Raw genomic sequence first — 19,943 nt, forward strand, 5'->3', positions numbered from 1 at the left:
GGTGGTCGGTGCACCGCCTCTAACGGTATCCACACGTGCAGGAGGAACGTCGTGCGGCGGACTGCTAGGTCCGATCACACAACCGGCGGCGAGTGGAGGTGTCTATTCGCAACACATGCAAACCCTAGTGACAGCGCCGAAGTTTCAGCACCATGAGTGTGCCGCACCTCCACTATATATATAGGCATCCGTCACGGGCTCAACACTTGGGCCTCGCGTGGACCCTAAAGACCATAAGTCTACTCGGCCACAATCCGAATACAGTTCGGATCACATCCGACCAGTGTCCTCGGATCCGACCTCATAGGTTCCTTCCCTTAAGCGCGCGACCCCTTAGGTTCAAGTCGGCTTGGTCGCAGTTCGGATCACCCCCAAACTGCACGGTTGGTAGCGGCCTCTAGCAAGGCATGCTGAACACCAAGCAGACTATGAAGCTGGTTAGAGAACCTGTACATCACACTTCCATTCCTTTTGCCACACGATATATGTTGTCAAGCTCAAGGCGAGTCTGTCATCTTTGTGCTAGCCCGACCTCTTTCTCGTTCCAGTGATGCCGACCACAAACCGGATTATCTCATAATCCTTGTCGCATGTCCATGCTTATCCTGGTCGGATCACACGAGGGTCCCAGAGTATATCTCTCCTGATCGGAGGGGCAAATCCCGTCTTGCTCGACCATGTCTTGCAGCATGGTTCTGGACAAACCCGAAACCTACCTTTATAACTACCCAGTTATGGAGTAGCGTTTGGTCGGCCCAAAGCAAGTCTGTCACCATCTCGAGTACATGCGTCAGCTCAGGTCTTAGGACATAGAACATATGAGACTCACATATGACATATCGTTGCGTCTCATAGATGGGTCTGTCCGACTCGGACCTTATCTCGACTTGGATCCGACTACGTCAAATCCGACCAGATCCTTCCAAGTCCATATTATCCGGTTAGCATCCAATGCTCCATGGCTAGTGAGACCAAGCCATCAACCGTGTCATATGCTAGTCTAGTTGGCTGCGCGTCCATGCAGCCCTTTTGACTAGGGACCTTTTAGGACAGTCATCATACAATGCATAGTCCCACAAACAAGTCACGTACTTGCTGATACACATCATTGATAATGTCCAAGGACTATATTTATTCATAAACACATAGGAAATATCATCATACATGATTGCCTCTAGGGCATATCTCCAATAGCCTGTCCGCGGCTGGACGTCGTCAAGCGCTCAGCCTGCATTGAAGGTGCGCGGATGGCCTTCGCCCGTGCAAGATGTGGTGGGCGAAGATGGACGCCGTAGAGGTGACCAGAGGGCCACCGGAGGGAAAGGAACACCGCACACCCGAACGGTATTTTGCGGACGTTTTGGAGGGTTCTCGCCTTGCGGCAGCACAATGTTCACAGGATATTGTATTTGAATAAATGTATTAATGTTACCATTGCCTTGTATTATGGGAACAAAGTGTTGGGTTACGTAGTAATTTCAAAATTTTCCTACGCACACGCAAGATCATGGTGATGCATAGCAACAAGAGGGGAGAGTGTTGTCCACATACCCTCGTAGACCGAAAGTGGAAGCGTTATCACAACGCGGTTGATGTAGTCGTACGTCTTCACGATCCGACCGATCAAGTACCGAACGCACAACACCTCTGAGTTCAGCACACGTTCAGCCCGATGATGTCCACTCCGATCCAGCCGAGTGTTGAGGGAGAGTTTCGTCAGCCTCCCCCCTCTCCTTGTCCTATTCGGATTAGGGGGGAGGGGGGTGCGGCCCAGCCCTGGCCGCCTCTCCTCTTCTCTGTAAAGACCCACTAAGGCCCATTAACCTCCCGGGAGGTTCCGGTAACCTCCCGGTACTCCGGTAAAATCCCGATTTCACCCGGAACACTTCCGATATGCAAACATAGGCTTCCAATATATCAATCTTCATGTCTCGACCATTTCGAGACTCCTCGTCATGTCCGTGATCACATCCGGGACCCGGAACAACCTTCGGTACATCAAAACATATAAACTCATAATATAACTGTCATCGAAACGTTAAGCGTGCGGACCCTACGGGTTCGAGAACTATGTAGACATGACCGAGACACATCTCCGGTCAATAACCAATAGAGGAACCTGGATGCTCATATTGGCTCCCACATATTCTACAAAGATCTTTATCGGTCAGACCGCATAACTACATACGTTGTTCCCTTTGTCATCGGTATGTTACTTGCCCGAGATTCGATCGTCGGTATCTCAATACCTAGTTCAATCTTGTTATCGGCAAGTCTCTTTACTCGTTCCATATTACATCATCCCGCAACTAACTCATTAGTCGCAATGCTTGCAAGGCTTAAGTGATGTGCATTACCGAGAGGGCCCAGAGATACCTCTCCGACAATTGGAGTGACAAATCCTAATCTTGAAATACGCCAACCCAACAAGTACCTTCGGAGACACCTGTAGAGCACCTTTATAATCACCCAGTTACATTGTGATGTTTGGTAGCACACAAAGTGTTCCTCTGGTAAACGGGAGTTGCATAATCTCATAGTCACAAGAACATGTATAAGTCATGAAGAAAGCAATAGCAACATACTAAATGATCGGGTGCTAAGCTAACGGAATGGGTCAAGTCAATCACATCATTCTCCTAATGATGTGACCCCGTTAATCAAATGGCAACCCATGTCAATGGCTAGGAAACTTAACGATCTTTGATCAACGAGCTAGTCAAGTAGAGGCATACTAGTGACATACTGTTTGTCTATGTATTCACACATGTATTATGTTTCCGGTTAATACAATTCTAGCATGAATAATAAACATTTATCATGATATAAGGAAATAAATAATAACTTTATTATTGCCTCTAGGGCATATTTCCTTCACAAAGCCTGTTTTGTAATGTAATATTGGTATGCTTTGAATTGTTTCCTCCTGTGCGGCCATTTTGTATGTAATCTAAGGGTTGGCCAGTCGTCTGCTTCTGCCCTCACGTAGGTAGTACGGAGGTGTTTGGGATGGAATCTAAACAATCTTGATCCAATTGTATGGTCCTTGAAGGAGTTGTTTAGCGCAATGAATAAGGCAATCAGACTGTACGGCTTAAATGCCCTCACTTAGCCATAGGAGTTTTATAATAAAGCGTAGGTGCAGCCCCTGGTTCGGACCAGGGGGCTGTCAGCATCTGATCGGGAAGTGCCGATCTTTCGCATAATGCGGAAAAAATCTCCAACGATTTGTGACCCTCGAACAGCTGGCCGGCTCTCGCCATATCATGACAGTCAGTTTTCGGCTTTCTCTACTGAGGTGCTCATCTGGTCAAGGCCAGGGCACAATCGCAGTAGTTCTCCCTTTACTACCCTAGCCAATTTAGTGGAACGTAGGGTAGCAAGCACAGGAGCCGGGCAACCCAACTATTGACCAAAGACATGATTCGGAGCCAATGTATATAATGCTAAATTTGGGGTGCCGAACTTATCTTTAGGGATTGTTCGGACTTTGTTGCCGTATGCCCCTGGCAAATATGAAACGTACCAGGGTGTACGACTGCTAGGAAATAAGTAATATAAAGGAAAACAGAGGGAGAACAGAGATAGGATCCAGAGCCCGTGAACTTGGATCATGAACTATTTCCATTATAGTTGGGTTTATGCGTCCAAGCACATTGGTACAAGATAATGCAATAAGCAACTGGCTATTTGACATGCCATACCCGAAGCCGGATTGCGAGTGGGTCCTAAAAATGGTTAGCCTCTAGGGTTTCCCATGTACGCATGTGCTACGTGTCAATCCGGTGTGTTTGTCCTTTGACGGGATCGTGAATCAGGTCGTCGAAGGAGGCCCCCGTAGGAGAAACCTGAAACAAGGGAAAAGAGATAGTAAAGTTATATGTGTGTCCGGGATCGGTCTGGCCGAACCGTGGATCCCGGGATAGCTTGTGCCTCCGTCGATGCCCATGGAATTTTGAGTGCGTAGTTATGGATGCGTGGTATGAATGCCACTACTTCATCGGGATTGGGATGGAGGCCGAATTGCTAATCGAGCTCTTGACGAGCTGCGTTGTCCTGTTGCAGTGTAGTCCGGACCCTCTTAATGATGTCCAGGGGCTCGGCAGCCAGACTGTGGTGCTGCTTGAGAAGGCCGTTTTGTACCTCTGCTGCTAGGGCGGCGGTGTGCTCCTTTGTCCGGAGGGAGCGTTCTGTGTTTCCGTTGACTGTTATGACGCCGCGCGGACCGGACATTTTTAGCTTGAGATAAGCATAGTGTGGTACCGCGTTGAATCTAGCAAACGCGGTTCGTCCGAGTAGTGTGTGGTAGCCACTGCGGAAGGGGACGATATCAAAGATTAACTCCTCGCTTCGGAAGTTGTCCGGGGAACCAAAGACCACCTTCAGCGTGATTGAGCCCGTGCAGCGGGCCTCAACGCCTGGTATGACTCCTTTAAAGGTAGTCTTTGTGGGTTTGATCCGTGAGGGATTAATGCCCATCTTCCGCACTGTATCCTGATAGAGCAGGTTGAGGCTGCTACCGCCCTCCATTAGGACTCGTGTTAGATGAAATCTGTCGATGATTGGGTCGAGGACCAGTACGGTTGAACCGCCATGCCGGATACTAGTTGGATGATCTCGACGATCAAAGGTGATCGGGAATGACAACCACGGATTGAATTTTGGGGCGACTGGCTCTACCGCGTAGACGTCCCTAAGTGCTCACGTGTGCTCCCTTTTGGGGATGTGTGTAGCGTATATCATGTTCACCATTTTGACTTGAGGGGGGAATTTCTTCTGCACTCCGGTGTTCGGCTACCGGGGCTCTTCGTCCTCGTCCTCACTTTGTGATCCCTTTTGTTTGTTTTCAGCATTTAACTTGCTAGCCTGTTTGAAAACCCAACAGTCTCTGTTGGTGTGATTGGCTTGTTTGTCTGGGGTACCATGTATCTGGCACGGACGATCGAGTATGCAATCCAGGCTGGATGGTCCCTCGCTGTTCCTTTTGTAGGGCTTCTTTCGCTGTCCGGACTTGGAGCCGCTGAATCCGGCGTTAATGGTGGTGTCACCGGTGTTGTCGCCATTGCTTCGGCATTTGTGTCTGTTGTGCCGGATCTTTCTGGAGCTGTTCTTGGCCTCGGAAGGGCCTGTCTCGCTGGCTGTGCTTTTGCTACGAGCCAGCTAGCTGTCCTATCCCGCGCAAAAGCGGGTCATGAGTGCCGTGAGGGCTGCCATGGACTTCGGCTTTTCTTGGCCGAGGTGGCGTGCTAGCCATTCGTCATGGATGCTGTGTTTAAAGGCCGCTAGGGCTTCGGCATCCGGACAGTCAACGATCTGGTTCTTTTTGGTTAGGAACCTAGTCGAGAATTTTCTGGCTAATTCTCCAGGTTGTTGAACTATGTGGCTTAAGTCATCGACATCGGGTGGCCGGACATATGTACATTGGAAGTTGTCAAGAAAGGCCTCTCACAGGTCCTCCCAGCTGCCGATGGAATTCTCGGGCAGGCTATTCAGCCAGTGTCTGGCTGGCCCCTTGAGTTTCAGTGGGAGGTATTTGATGGCGTGGAGGTCGTCTCCCCGGGCCATGTGGATGTTGAGAATAAAGTCCTCAATCCATACTGCGGGGTCGGTTGTTCCTTCGTATGATTCAATATTGACGGGCTTGAACCCCTCGGGGAATTCGTGATCCAGCACCTCATCTATGAAGCACAAAGGGAGTGCGACGCCTCTATATCGGGCCGCATCACGGCGCACCTTCGATGGAGTGCATGTGCGTTTATCGCCCCGGGTGTGACTAGGTTTGTCACGCCCGAATAGGTAGCCGTCATCCCGAGTCGGGAAGCGTCCTCGCGATCCGTAGATTGATCTGGTGTGTTCTGCTCTACTGTCCAGCTCCTGCCAAAGGTCGTGTGTTTGGTCCCGAGCTGTTCTGTCCTTGTTTTTGTGATGTAGTGGGGCGGGCTGTTGTTCAGCCTGAGTTGCCGCTTTATCCCGACCGCGGGGTGGTCGGTCCGCCGCACTATCCCGACAGCGTGGTGGTCGGTCCGCATTGCGTGAGGGAGGTATGGGATTTAGTGCCTCCCCATCGAACTGAGGTAGCAGTCTACGCTTTGGGTAACTCTTGGCTGGGCGCTTGAGGCCGTATTCTTCGGCTGGCAGGACATCATTCCACCTATCAATGAGCAGGTCTTGATCGGCTTGAAGCTGTTGTTGCTTCTTCTTCAGGCTTCTTGCGGTGGCTATTAGCTGGCGCTTGAAGCGCTCCTGCTCGAGGGGTGCCTCAGGCACGATGAAGTCCTCATTGCCGAGGCTCTCATCATCCTCGGAGATTGGGCGATAACTATCATCGTCTGGGTCATTGGGCATGGTCTGATTATCAAGGTTGTCTTGCCCGTTGTCTTGTTCCTCCTGTTCGGATGCAGCCCCGACAGGGTCTTCGTTGTTTTCTACGACGCCCGGAGTACTATTCTCTCCGGTGCCAGTATTTCCTTCATTTGAGCGATGAGGCTTAGAGCGGCGTTTAGGGCACGGGCGCTTGGACTGTGTCTCAAAAGGTTTATTCGCAACTGGATCTCCTTTGTCATCGTTGCTAGCTTTTTTAGGTGTGTCGACCATGTGCACATCGTATACAAAGAGGTCGCCGTCCAACATCGTCATCCATACCGTCGATACCGTCGATGTCCATACCTTCGATGTCTTTGGAGCCGTAATCGAGCATGTCGGTTAAATCATCGACAGTGGCTATGGAGTGGGTGGAGGGTGGGAAACAAAATTTCCCATCATCAGCCTCTGGCTCGAACCGAACATAGTTCGGCTATGAGTCCTTCTCCAGGGACAAGTTCTTTAAAGAGTTTAGCACATCACCCAAGGGTGAGTGCTAGAAGATGTCTGCAACGCTAAATTCAAAAATCGATAACCGATCCAGCTCGGTGTCCGCAGGCATACCCGATTCAAAACTCATAGCCGGAGACGAGTCTGGAGTTCCATTGACGTAGATATCGCAGGGCTTCGGATGGCACGATTTGCTCCGGTTCTAAGGCCGTTGCAGCAGCAGGGACCATCTGCTGGATGTGATCCGGTGACAGATTTAGGTCCTGTTCATCGGAGCGAGGGGGAGCGATCACTGCGGTCTCAAATCCATTGAAGATCAAGTCTGCACGGATATCCGCGACATAGTTCAAGCCTCCAAACCTGACCTGGTGGCCAGGGCGTAGCTATCAATCTGCTCCAGATGGCCAAGCGAGTTGGCCCGCAGTACGAAGCCGCCGAACACGAAAATCTGTCCTGGGAGGAAGGTTTCTCCTTGGACAGCGTCGCTGTAGACGATTGAAGGAGCCATCGAACCTTTCATGGACGGCACAGTGGAACTCTCAATGAAAGCACCAATGTCGGTGTCAAAACTGGCAGATCTCGGGTAGGGGGTCCCGAACTGTGCGTCTAGGATCGATGGTAACAGGAGACAGGGGACACAATGTTTACCCAGGTTCGGGCCCTCTCTATGGAGGTAATACCCTACGTCCTGCTTGATTGATATTGATGAATATGGGTGTTACAAGAGTTGATCTACCACGAGATCGTGATGGCTAAACCCTAGAAGCCTGGCCTATATGACTATGGTAATGAATGTCTCCTTTCAGGACTAACCCCTCCGGTTTATATAGACACCGGGGGGATCTAGGGTTTACATAGAGTCGGTTACATAAGAAGGAATCTTCATTGTCGGTCGCCAAGCTTGCCTTCCACGCCAAGGGGAGTCAAATCCGGACTCAGGTATAGTCTTCGGCCTTCATGTCTTCACAGCCCATCAGTCTGGCCCATGGATAACAGGCCGGACGCCGGAGGACCCCTTAGTCCAGGACTCCCTTAGAGGGCCCAACAAAGATGTCGAGTGCAATCCACTCGACCAATCAGCTACTCGGAGACCCCTCCTTCCTGAAGTCGCTCGACCAATCGACCACTCGACCATACAAGAATCCACTCGACCTATTGAAGACCAGGAGTCATCTGGAACGGCAACGGACAAGCGTTCACTCTGTAATCTTTAAGGCAATTAAGGCATTTAAGGCTGGCATTACCGGTAACGCCTCATCTTTATGTACATTGAACCCTGTGTAACGGAGGGGAGCTGGGGTCCTGGCGCACTCTATACAAGCCACCGCTCCTCTAGGACAAGGGTTCGCACCCCCTATAACACACACACACACACAACCCAGTCAACCGCCTCCAGGCACCGAGACGTAGGGCTGTTACTTCCTCTGCGAAGGGCCTGAACTCGTAAAACTCATGTGTACAACTTCGCCATAGCTAGGATCTTGCCTCCTCACACCTACCCCCATTCTACTGTCAGTCTTAGATCCACGACAATTCCTTCATAGACTCACTGGTCGGTGAGGAGTTGGATGAGATTCATCATGTAATCGAGTTAGTTTTGTCAGGGTTTGACCCCTGCTATCCACTATGTTCTAAGATTGATGTTGCTATGACTTTGCCATGCTTAATGCTTGTCACTTTGGTCCCGGGTGCCATGATTTCAGATCTGAACTGTTTATGTTATCACCATTATATCCATGTTCTAGATCTGATCTTGTAACTTATAGTCACCTACTACGTGTTATGATCTGTCAACCCCAGAGTGACAATAGTCGGGACCACTCCCGGTGGAGACCGTAGTTTGAGGAGTTCATGTATTCACCGTGTGTTAATGCTTTGTTCCGATTCTCTATTAAAAGGAGGTCTTAATATCCCTTAGTTTCTAGTAGGACCCCTTTGCCACGGGAGGGTAGGAAAAAAGATGTCATGCAAGTTCTTTCCATAAGCACGTATGACTATTTACCGAATAAATGCCTATATTATATTGATGAACTAGAGCCAGTGCCGTATCATCCTAGGTTATAACTGTCTCATGATGAATATCATCCAACAAGTCACCGATCCAATGCCTACGAATGTATCTTATATTGTTCCTGCTAAGTTACTACTGCTATCATCATTGTTACACTTGCTACAAAATTACCGCTATCACTGTTACACTTGCTACAAAATTACCGCTATCACTGTTACCGTTACTATTGCTGCTATCACCACTATCAAAACTATCATATTACTTTGCTACTGATTACTTGCTGCAGATAATTAATCTCCAGGTGTGGTCGAATTGACAACTCAACTGCTAATACCTTCAAATATTCTTTGGCTCCCCTTGTGTCGAATCTATAAATTTGGGTTGAACACTCTACCCTCGAAAACTTTTGTGATCTCATATACTTGTGGGTTATCAATTATTTCTTTGAATCACTTTTATCCTGAGTTCACAACACTTTATCATTTGTTCAAGATTATGCTAGGTAGCATTCCACATAAAAAATTAACTTTATTTTATCATCTACCCACTCGAGAATGAGCAGGGATTAAGTTTGGAGATGATGACATGTCTCAAATGTATCTACAATTTTTGATTGTTTCATGCTATTATATTGTCAGTTTTGAATACTATTATAGCAATTTATATTATTTTATGGAATAACCTATTAATTCATTGCCTAGAGCTAGTAACTATTTTCTACATGTTTTTGACTTCAAGGGTGGACCCACACCACTACGCTATGTGCCCCAGCCCCCTGCGCATCGCCTTTTGCCCATTCTTTTGCCTATAAATCCTAAAAACCGAGAAACCCTCGGTACCAATTTTGTCTGATGTTTTCTGCCATCGCAAGTTCCTGTTCCAAAGAGACCCAATCTAGAGGCCTGTTTTGGCACCCTGCTGAAAGGGGAATCCACCATTAGAGGCTTCTTCATCAATCTTGCTGCCTTCATGACCATGTGCGAGTAGTTCCCCGAGGACCTTAGGGTCCATAAGAGTAGCTAGATGGCATCCGCTCTCCCTTGTGATTAAATACAAAGTTCTCCTTAGCTGCTTGACATGATCAGGATCCATATGGTGTAATCGGTGTTGTGTTTTTGGGATATGATGAATTTTCACTTTATGATCAGATTGTTCATTGATTTTTTATTGAATCTCTTGAAGTTTCTTTGTTGTATAATTAAGTAGCTATGTATGCTCCCCGATCTATTTCTTGTATTTGGCCAAGATTGATGGGTAGTTCATCAGAGGGAGTGGTGCATAATAGTGGGTTCAATCTTGTGGTGATTCATCATCCCAGTCGCAAAAACAAAACAAACACGTATTGTATTGTTGCCACTAAGGATAAAATGATAGTTTGCTTATCACACATGGATGATAGTTTTACTGTCTACATTATGTCGTCATGCTTATTGCAATGCTCCATTGTCATAAATTAATACTTTGAGATGCATTATAGATATCGGTCTTGTCGTGGAGTATTAGTTGTACATGTAGTTGGATAACAATCTACATATCACAGACACAATGCCTACATGATATTGTATGATGAATGATCATAGTCATAACCATAAATTACAATTTAATCGTTGCTCAACTGTAATTTGTTCACCACACCACACTTGTATGCATGGGGAGATGCCACTAGTGAACCTATGGACCCGGGGGTCTATTTTCTTTACTGAAAACATCACCAAAAATATTATTCTTTGTTGTATTGTTTTGTTTATTTTACCTATCTAGACATTTCCACCATACCATGCAATTTAATCTTGTAATTAGCAAGATAAGAAGCTTGACAACCTTCTTGAAGTGTTAGGAGGAAAGTTTGTATTGTGTTCTGTGTGGAGGTACCCGTGACTTTGTATACTGGAAGAACACCTTCTGATTCAATAAACCTTGTTTCTCTACTGAGAGAAATACTTATTGCTAGGTTACTTCACCCTTATACTTGAGATTTACCCAACTACTCTTACAAGAGAGCAAGCATGCATCATGGTCATGATTATGCAAATCTGCCTCAAAGTTTGTGAGAAAAGCCACTTAACTCTTGATTGTTTCTTTGCCGAGATTATAAACACAATCATCTCTGAAGAACCAACAACGCCACAACAACAAAAGGATGCGTGATCGAGTTTTAGAGTTACATGTGTCCAATAAATCTTAAGCCAATCTTCTTCTATGTTGCGGAATTTATCTTCCCACGACGATAATCATGAAATTCTAACTTCATGTCTTAGTGTTATACTTTTTGCACAAACATTATGGCATTATACTCATCCTCTTCATCACATCCACAAAGATTGAAAATAGTATCAAGTATCAATTTCTAAGGTCCGTTTCCATTTGTTCTTCTTTGTCGCCAATGTACTAGTGGACAGTCTCTAGCCAAATATTCTAATACACCCTGGAACTTTTGCCTTCCAAATACTACGACCATCAACATCATTTGTAGGAAGGAGACACCGTGGGTCAATTTGTCTTTGGATATTAGGAACCAATCTATATGCACTTCTGACCATAAATATGCATCACCTCTCAAAATGCCAAGACAAACATTCCTCGATCTCCGAAGACGACAACTTGATATTGCATATTGCATTATAACATCAAAAGAATCACCTTCAAATTTACGCATCACTTTCTAGGCGAGCGCTGAGGCCATCAGGATTTTCACTTATGCTACCATGTGGACCTTTCTCTTCTGGCATGCTTAGTTTTTTCTACTTTAAGCGACTGCATGCATGTGTACTGCAGGTGTATGGTGAGTGGGCCTATTGGTGGACTGCATGGCAGTCATAACAGGTGTGGGCACGCTGAGGAGGTGAGCGATGTATTGATCCTGATTGTTTTGGATGGTGGGTCGGTTCGCTTGAGTGTGTGACCACTGTGGGTTCCTTTTGGGTGGCAATTCTGTATGTGTGTACCCGTGATGTGTTCCACCCCTTTGAAGTGGGACTGGTGCGGTATGGGCCACCGTTCAGTGGTTCATTGATTTGGGTTATATATGTCATTATGACTTTGATTGTTCATGCGATGGGCTTCAACTGCGTTCTCCTTCGGTGGGAGGAGGTTTTTTCTCCATTAGCCTGTTCTTGCTGATGTTTCGCTGACCTCCTTTCTTCTTTGGGACACGCTGGGCGGTCAATTGCTGCCTAGTCGATGCCCTTGTGCGCCTGGTTACTGTATTCCTAGTGGGTGTCAGCGGTGGTGGCAGTTTGGTGTCGGTGGGCATTGTCGTCGTTGTTTGCTGGCTGCTTTCTTCTGCTTCCTCATGTTCTTCGGTGTGTGTTGCTTGCATGTGGTTGTATTTGATGGGGAGATTCTGAGATAGGGGGTTTGTCAGATTTTTTTGCCATGGTAATGTGCTTGCTATGGGAGTGGGCGGTCCTTCTTTCTAATAGATTTTGCCAATTTTGTATTTTTTTACAGTGAGTAGGTGCGTGGACACTCAGGCATGAGTGGACATGGCGTATATTGGGATGATTGTTGTTGCTGCCTTGTGGGTCCAGTCTTCGCAGGGGTTCCTTCGCCTGTTCTGAGTATTGTTATTTTTTTGCCCGATCGTGATTTATTTTGTAGTTCATTTTTCTGTGATGTTCATGTTTTTAGGCATGGTTGTTAGGTTGTGATGGCTGAAAAGATGGGCAACCATGTTGGGCTGTTAGAAAACTGCATGGGATTGGTGTTGGCGTGTGTGTTTTGCATGCTTGGTGCTACATGGATTCTTCTTCCTAGATAAAGTCACCAGCTATCTCCTCATCCATAACATAGCCCTCAGGTATCTTAGGCAATTCAAATCTAGGAGAGCTAGGTCTAATAGGTGTATTATAATTCTCAGTTTCAAAGACTTCATCAGTTTTAGTAATTTCATCAGTTTCAACATTCTAATTGTCTTTAGCTCTAGCAAGTTGTTCATCAAGAAATTCACCTAGTGGAACATTATCATCAAGCAAGGTACTAGCATCATTCATAGTAGAAGCAACATCATCAATAACTTGCGACATATCAGGATTAATAGCATGTGGTGGCGTTGCAAGTCTATTCAGAACAGAAGGTGAATCTAGTGCAAAGCTAGATGGCAATTCCTTACCCCCCTCGTATTAGAGGGGACGATCTTGGTTCTTGGATCTTTCAGATTCTTCAAAGTGATCAATAAATATAAATCCCAAGTGACTCAACAAATATAGCTGTGCTCCCCGGCAACGGCGCTAGAAAAAGGTCTTGATAACCCACAAGTATAGGGGATCACAATAGTTTTCGAGGGTAGAGTATTCAATCCAAATTTATTGATCCGACACAAGGGGAGCCAAAGAATATTTGCAAGTATTAGCAGTTGAGTTGTCAATTCAACCACACCTGGAGATTTAATATCTGCAGCAAAGTGATGAGTAGCACAGTAATATGATAGCTCTGATAGCAGTGGTAACAATAACAATGGTAATGGTAACATCAGTAACAGTTTTGTAGTAGTCGTAACAGTAACAATAATAATAGTAACTTAGCAAGAGCAATATGTGGAAAACTCGTAGGCATTGGATAGCAATAGTAACTTAGCAAGAGCAATATGCGGAAAACTCGTAGGCATTGGATCGGTGAGTTTGTTGGATTATATTCATCATATAATAGTCATAACCTAGAGCGACACAGAACTAGCTCCAGTTCATAAATATAATGTAGGCATGTATTCCGTAAATAGTCATACGTGCTTATGGAAAAGAACTTGTATGACATCTTTTGTCCTACCCTCCCGTGGCAGCGGGGTCCATAAGGAAAGTAAGGGATATTATGGCCCCCTTTTAATAGAGAACGAGACAAAGCATTAACACATAGTAAATACATGAACTCCTCAAACTACGGTCATCACCGGAAAGTATCCCAATTACTGTCACCATGGGGTTTACGGATCATAACACGTAATAGGTGCATATGGCTTGCAAGATCAGATCTAGAAAATAGATATAATGATGAAAATATAAACGGTTCAGATATGAAATCATGGCACTCGGGCCCTAGTGACAACTGACAAGCATTAAGCATAGCAAAGTCATAGCAATATGAATCTCAAAACATAGTGGATACTAGGGATCAAGCCCTAACAAAACTAACTCGATTACATGATGAATCTCATCCAACTCCTCACCGACCAGCGATCCTAAGAAGTAATTACTCACTCCCGGTGGGGAGCATCATGGAATTGGTGATGAAGGAGGGTTGGTGATGACGTAGACCGAAGATTCCCCTCTTCGGAGCCCCAAACGGGCTCTAGATCCGGCCACCGATGAAGAACAGGAGGTGGCGATGGCTCCGAATCATAAAGCGCGATGAAACTTCCTCCCCTATTTGTTCTGGAAAAATAGGATTTTATAGAGTTGGAGTTAGAATCAGCGGAGCACCGAGGGCCCCACAACCCACCAGGGCACCCTAGAGGGGGTGGGCGCGCCCTGGTGTCTTGTGGGCATCTGCCCCCAGTGGGTCTTGGCTCCATAATTTATTTTATATTCCAAAATAATCCTCCAAAAAGTCTCATCCAAATCTGAAACTTTTATAACTGCACAAAAACAACACCACGGTAGTTCTGCTGAAAACTGCGTCAGTCCGGGTTAGTTTCATTCAAATCATGCAAATTAGAGTCCAAAATAAGAACAAAAGCGTTAGGAAAAGTTGATACGACGGAGATGTATCATTCCTCCCCTCTGAAGTGGGACTGGTGTGGTATGGGCCCGCCAATCGGTGGTTCGTGGATTTGGGGTATGTTTGCCGTTATGACTTTGACTGTTCGTGGAATGGGCTTCAACTGCGTTCTCCTTCAATGGGAGGAGGGTTTGTCGCCATTAGCCCATGCATGCCGATGTTCCGCTGACCTCCTTTCTTCTTTGGGACACGCTGGGTGGTCGATTGCTGCTTGGTTGGTGCCCCCGTGCGTCTGGTTGCTGTTGTCGTGGTGGGTTTGGCCGTCCGCGGCGGCGGCGGACATGGTCATCGTTGGTCGCCCGCTGCTTTCTTCTGCTGCCTCTTGTTCTTCAGTGTCTGTTGCTTGCATGTGGTCATATTTAATGGTGAGATTATGAGATAGGGGTTTGTCTGATTTATTTTGCCATGGTAATGTGCTTGCTATGGGAGCGGGCAGTCCTTCTTTCTGATAGATTTTGCTAACTCTGTCTTTTTTACAGCGAGTTGGTGCGTGGACACTCAGGCCTAAGTGGATATGGTATATATTAGGATGATTGTTGTTGCTGCCTTGTGGGTTCAGTCTTCGTAGGTGTTCCTTCCTTTATTCTGAGTATTGTTATTTTTTCACCTGATTGTGCTTTATTTTGTAGTTCATTTTTCCTGTGATGTTCATGTTTTAGGCATGGTTTTTGGGTTGTGATGGTTGAAAAGATGGGCAACCACGTCCAGCTGTCAGAAAACTGCACGGGATTGGTGCTGGCGTGTGTTTTTGCATGCTTGGTGCTGCGGGGATTCTTCTTCCTATATAATGTTGTTACAATTCATGCTTTGCTGGTGGTCCCTAATCGGCTTGATGGTATATGTTTCACTGATTTTGTTCCCAACCTATTCATGGTAGATATGCACATTGGGTTGGATTGATCACACGTTGCTTATTGGCGATCCATTTCCACCTATGCATCATCTGTTTGTGGAACCGTTCTTCCTGCGTCATTGGTTTTTTTAAGCGATTCATACGTCATTCATTGGTATTTTTGGATTTACTGCCATGACTCTTCCTATTGGGTTCGTCCGTACTTTCTTCTCACGGGTCAAGCCTGCCTAAAATCGCTTACAAATTAGGCGGCGAGAAGGCGTGGCGGAGCACGCCGTCCCTTCTAGTAGAAGTAAATTAGTGTTCCGTTCTCACTTACGTGGTTCCATTAGTTGGTTGACCCACCGAAGTCTAGACCTCTTGATGAAATTTGCTCATTTGAGCCCCTCTTTCCTCAGGATCCATCGGTCTCTCTGGATTTGGATACCATTTCCGAATTTCGATCTTCTTCATCAATTGATGAAGTTATTTAGGGGTTCTTTGCATTTTTTGGTTTGCAATTATCCATTGGTCTACTTGGTTTTGGATAACTTTTACCATTTCCGATCCTCTTCATTAGTTGACGAAGTTTTTCTTATGGGTTCTTTGCATTGTTTGGTTTGCAATTATCCATTGTCTCCTTGGTTTTGGATATTTTTACCATTTTCGATCCTCTTCGCTAGTTGATGAAGTTTTTTAAGGGGTTCTTTGCATTGTTTAGTTTGCAGTTGCATCAGAAGGCCGTCGAATTTTAAAAAAAAAATTGGAGAAAAGAAGGCCGTAAGTGGATAGTCTCTGTTTGGTCTCTGGCCCATCTGGCTGCCATAATTTGGTCTGGCCCAATTCGTGTCGCTGGTCAAACTCTAGGGGCACGTCAGCTTCAGGGCACGTCAAAGGAGCTTGATCCCGCTTCTCGCCTCCATCATCTCCGCTCGTCAAACTCAACGGGACGCACGCAACGCGACGACCATGGCCGCAGCCTCCACGAAGTCCGACCGCGCGGCCCTCCTCAAGGCCTTCGACGAGGCCCGCACCGGCGTCCGCGGCCTCGTCGAGTCCGGCGTCTCCACCGTCCCCGACCTCTTCGTCCACACCAACCCCTATGCCTCAGTCCCGCTTGCTCCCCCGGGCGTCTCCATCCCCGTCGTTGACCTTTCCCTCCCCGCGCACGTCGCTGCCGCCGCCGCCGCGGCGGCCGCCCGCGACTGGGGCTTCTTCCACCTCGTCAACCACGAGGTCCTTGTCCCCTCCGGCCACCCCGCGAGGGCCCTCGCCGCGGTGCGCGCCTTCAACGAGCTCCCCGCCCCCGAGCGCGCGGCGCACTACGGCCGGGCCTTGTCGGGCGGGGTTAGCTACTCCTCGAACGTCGACCTGTTCCTGTCCCCCGCGGCGAGCTGGCGCGACACCGTCCAGGTGTTGTTCGGGCCTACGCCGCCCAACGCCGAACGCATACCGTCGGTGTGCCGCTCTGAAGTCATCGAGTGGGAAGCGCACGCCGCCGCGGTGGCCCGCGCCGTGATGGCGCTGCTCTCACAGGGGCTCGGGCTCGGGGATGCGGCGCTGGAGGAGACCTCGTGCCTGGAAGGGAAGCTCATGGTCTGCCATTACTACCCGGTGTGCCCCGAGCCTGAGCGCACCATGGGCTTAGTCCCGCACACCGACCCCGGCGTGCTCACCGTCCTTGAGCAGGATGGCGTTGGTGGTTTGCAGGTGAAGCACACGAATGGGGACGGGGAGAGCTTCTGGGTGGACGTGAGGCCTGCACCGGGCGCGCTTGTGATCAATGTCGGGGACCTCTTGCAGGTATAATGTCGAGGGATTCGGTAACAACTTTGTTCAGTTACATTTGAATTATCTAAAGCACGCACGCTACCAATTCAGCTCAATCTGATTTAGGGACAGGAGGACAAATACTTGGGAGTGCGCATCTCTTATGAAAACTGGAAAGGCGATGGTTTGAATTTCAGAAATGCTAAAAATCTGACGTTGAAATTTTAGCCATGGTAAATCGAACGTTTTTTATGGCAATTTATGTTGACGTGAGGATGGTAATTTGAACCCATTGCTTGAATTTTGTTACTTTCTTCTTCTCATGTAAATTGACGCTCAAACAGATGTATCTAGACGTACGGAGGGAGTACTTTACAGCTCAACGCGATTCAACTCAACATTTCACTTGAGTTGGATATGATGTCTTATTAGTGGTAGATAGTAAGCGGGAATAGTCAATGGATTATTGTTTTCAGGATCACATTAATAATGGATTTGTACCAGTTTCATAATGTCATCACTGCATCTAATCTGTTTATTGATTATTACACCATTCTTTCATCAGATAATGTCAAATGATAAGTACAAGAGCGTCGAACACAGGGTGGTGATGAATTCGGGTGAAGAAGCTAGAGTTTCACTTGCTGTCTTTTTCAATCCTGGAAAGCGAGGGGAATCAGTTTTGTATGGGCCATTGCCAGAGCTGGTTTCTACAGAAAACCCACCAAAGTACAGGCGTTTCGCGATGCCTGAGTTTTTGGGGGCCTTCTTCAAACGAGACCTTGCTAGCAAAGCTCTACTTGAGCACTTCAAACTGTGAGATGAATCAAACGCCACCAAACAATGTTTAAGCTTGTGTGCGTGTAAGTTTTACAGTATGTAGCCATCCCAGTGCCAGTGATGTTCTGTGAGATTGCGGTACAATTATTCTACCTTACACAGTGCATGCTTCGATCTGTTTCATTGTTTCTCCATAGTCGTACATCCCAAATTAAATGCTAGTTTTATTTTTCATTGTGTAAGCATCACATGTTTCAGGCATGTAATTATCAAATGGACCAAAATGTACACTGTATGTTGTATATTCTTTCTGCAGCTACCATCACTGGACCAACTGGCCTGAGAAAGTTTGCTATACATATTTTTGTATCTGTCATCCCTAAAAGAGCAAAAGATAACTCGGCATCTTGACGCACATGTTAATTTCTACAGTAGTTACTACTCCCTCCATTCTGAATTACTTGTCGCAGAAATGGATGTATCTAGCTGTATTTTAGTTCTAGATACATCCATTTCTGCGACGACTAATTTGGAACGGAGTGAGTACTTACTATACTAGTTGCTGGATTAGTAAAACCGTCATGGACCACTACCGAACCAACAAGAAAAAACAACCTCGGCGCGGCGGAATGGTCTCGGCATATGAGGCCAACTCCATCGCATGATCTCAAACGGACGTCTGGCTTGGCCGGATTTTGTCCCTTAGGAGCAGCAATGGGTTCACCCATGTCCGCATCTATTTGTTGGGTCATGGGTGCGCCCAACGCGCGGCCGCACCTCAAATCATGTCCGGGGTGGACGTGATTAAAAAAACAGAAAAACTTAAATAAAATGCTTAAAAAGTAAATAAAAGTAGATAAAAAAACTTAAAACAAAATTTAGGGGTCACGGCCACAAAACGGCCCAGTTTCACGGTTCACTTAAACGGCCCAGTGCCATAATTTACATAAAAACAAAATAAAAAAACGCTGCTCGCGCTCTCCTGCCGTGCGCGTCGATGCCGTGGCCGTGGCCGTCTTCAGTGGCAACCGGTGTCATCGTCGTCGCTGACGAGGTCGACGTAGTCCGATGGCGTCCACAGGTGGGCCGGCGGTCCGTGGTGCACGGGGGCGGCGTGGTGGAAGGTGGCAGGTGCCTGCACCACCTCCTCACGCGGCGAGGCGTCCCGCTGCGGTGACCGCGGCGGCATGGGGCACCAGTCCACTCCCCCCCACGGCGGCCGCCATCTCCGGAGCCATGCACGACCAGCTCTAGTGCTGGCCCACCAGGCCAGGGTGAAACGCGGCCACCGGCGGCTCCTCCATCACCTCCTCCTTCGCCACCATCTCCAGCTCGGGGATGGCGACGTCGCCGGCCGCGGAGAGGGCCATCATCTCCTTGATGCCCTCCCATTGGCGCTCATCGTGCGTGCGCATGGAGTCCTCCATGACACGCGCCATGAGACGGGCCTCCTCCTCCGCTGTCATGCGAGGAGGTGGAGGTGGTGACGGAGACGGGGAAGGCGACGGCGTGGGCGTGAGGCCGCGCACCCGTGTACGCCCGCGCACCCCCCTACGTGGTTGTCGCGGCCCCAACACCGTGCCGATGAAGTAGGACGCGCGCCGCGCGTCGTGCTTGTCCTGGAGCCACGTGTCCTAGAGCACGGAGTCGGGGGCGTACCTCTCGTCGTAGTAGAGGTCGTCGGGGAGGAGACGGCGGCGGCACTCGATCTCATCGCGCCGCGCACGGCCGCTCATCGCCACTGGCGGGATCGGTGAGGGAGTCCTGGATTAAGGGGTCCTCGGGAGTCCGGCCTATGTGACATAGGCCGGACTATTGGGCCATGAAGATACAAGATAGAAGACTTCCTCCCGTGTCCGGATGGGACTCTCCTTTGCGTGGGAGGCAAGCTAGGCGTCCGGATGTACTATTTCCTTTCTCTGTAACCGACTTTGTATAGCCCTAGGCCCCTCCGGTGTCTATATAAACCGGAGGATTTAGTCACTAGAGACAATCACAATCATACAGGTTAGACTTCTAGGGTTTAGC

At 47.8% G+C, this 19,943-nt stretch overlaps 1 protein-coding gene across 2 annotated transcripts; it reads left to right on the forward strand.

Annotated features, from left to right (window-relative positions):
• The first annotated feature begins 16,259 nt into the window (after window positions 1-16,259).
• On the forward strand, window positions 16,260-18,291 carry LOC125512426 (1-aminocyclopropane-1-carboxylate oxidase homolog 4-like). 2 transcript variants are annotated; one of them, XM_048677520.1, is made up of 2 exons: window positions 16,260-17,168; window positions 17,262-17,689. In XM_048677520.1, the coding sequence occupies exons 1-2, from the start codon at window positions 16,335-16,337 to the stop codon at window positions 17,361-17,363; spliced, it is 936 nt and encodes a 311-aa protein (XP_048533477.1). In that variant the 5' UTR covers window positions 16,260-16,334; the 3' UTR covers window positions 17,364-17,689. The 2 variants fall into 2 exon arrangements, with proteins under 2 accessions (XP_048533477.1, XP_048533476.1); XM_048677519.1 differs by lacking the exon at window positions 17,262-17,689 and adding an exon at window positions 17,701-18,291 and having other exon boundaries at window positions 16,263-17,168.
• The last annotated feature ends 1,652 nt before the right edge of the window (window positions 18,292-19,943 follow it).

This window comes from Triticum urartu, chromosome 6, assembly GCF_003073215.2.
Source record: "Triticum urartu cultivar G1812 chromosome 6, Tu2.1, whole genome shotgun sequence".
NCBI lineage: Eukaryota > Viridiplantae > Streptophyta > Magnoliopsida > Poales > Poaceae > Triticum > Triticum urartu.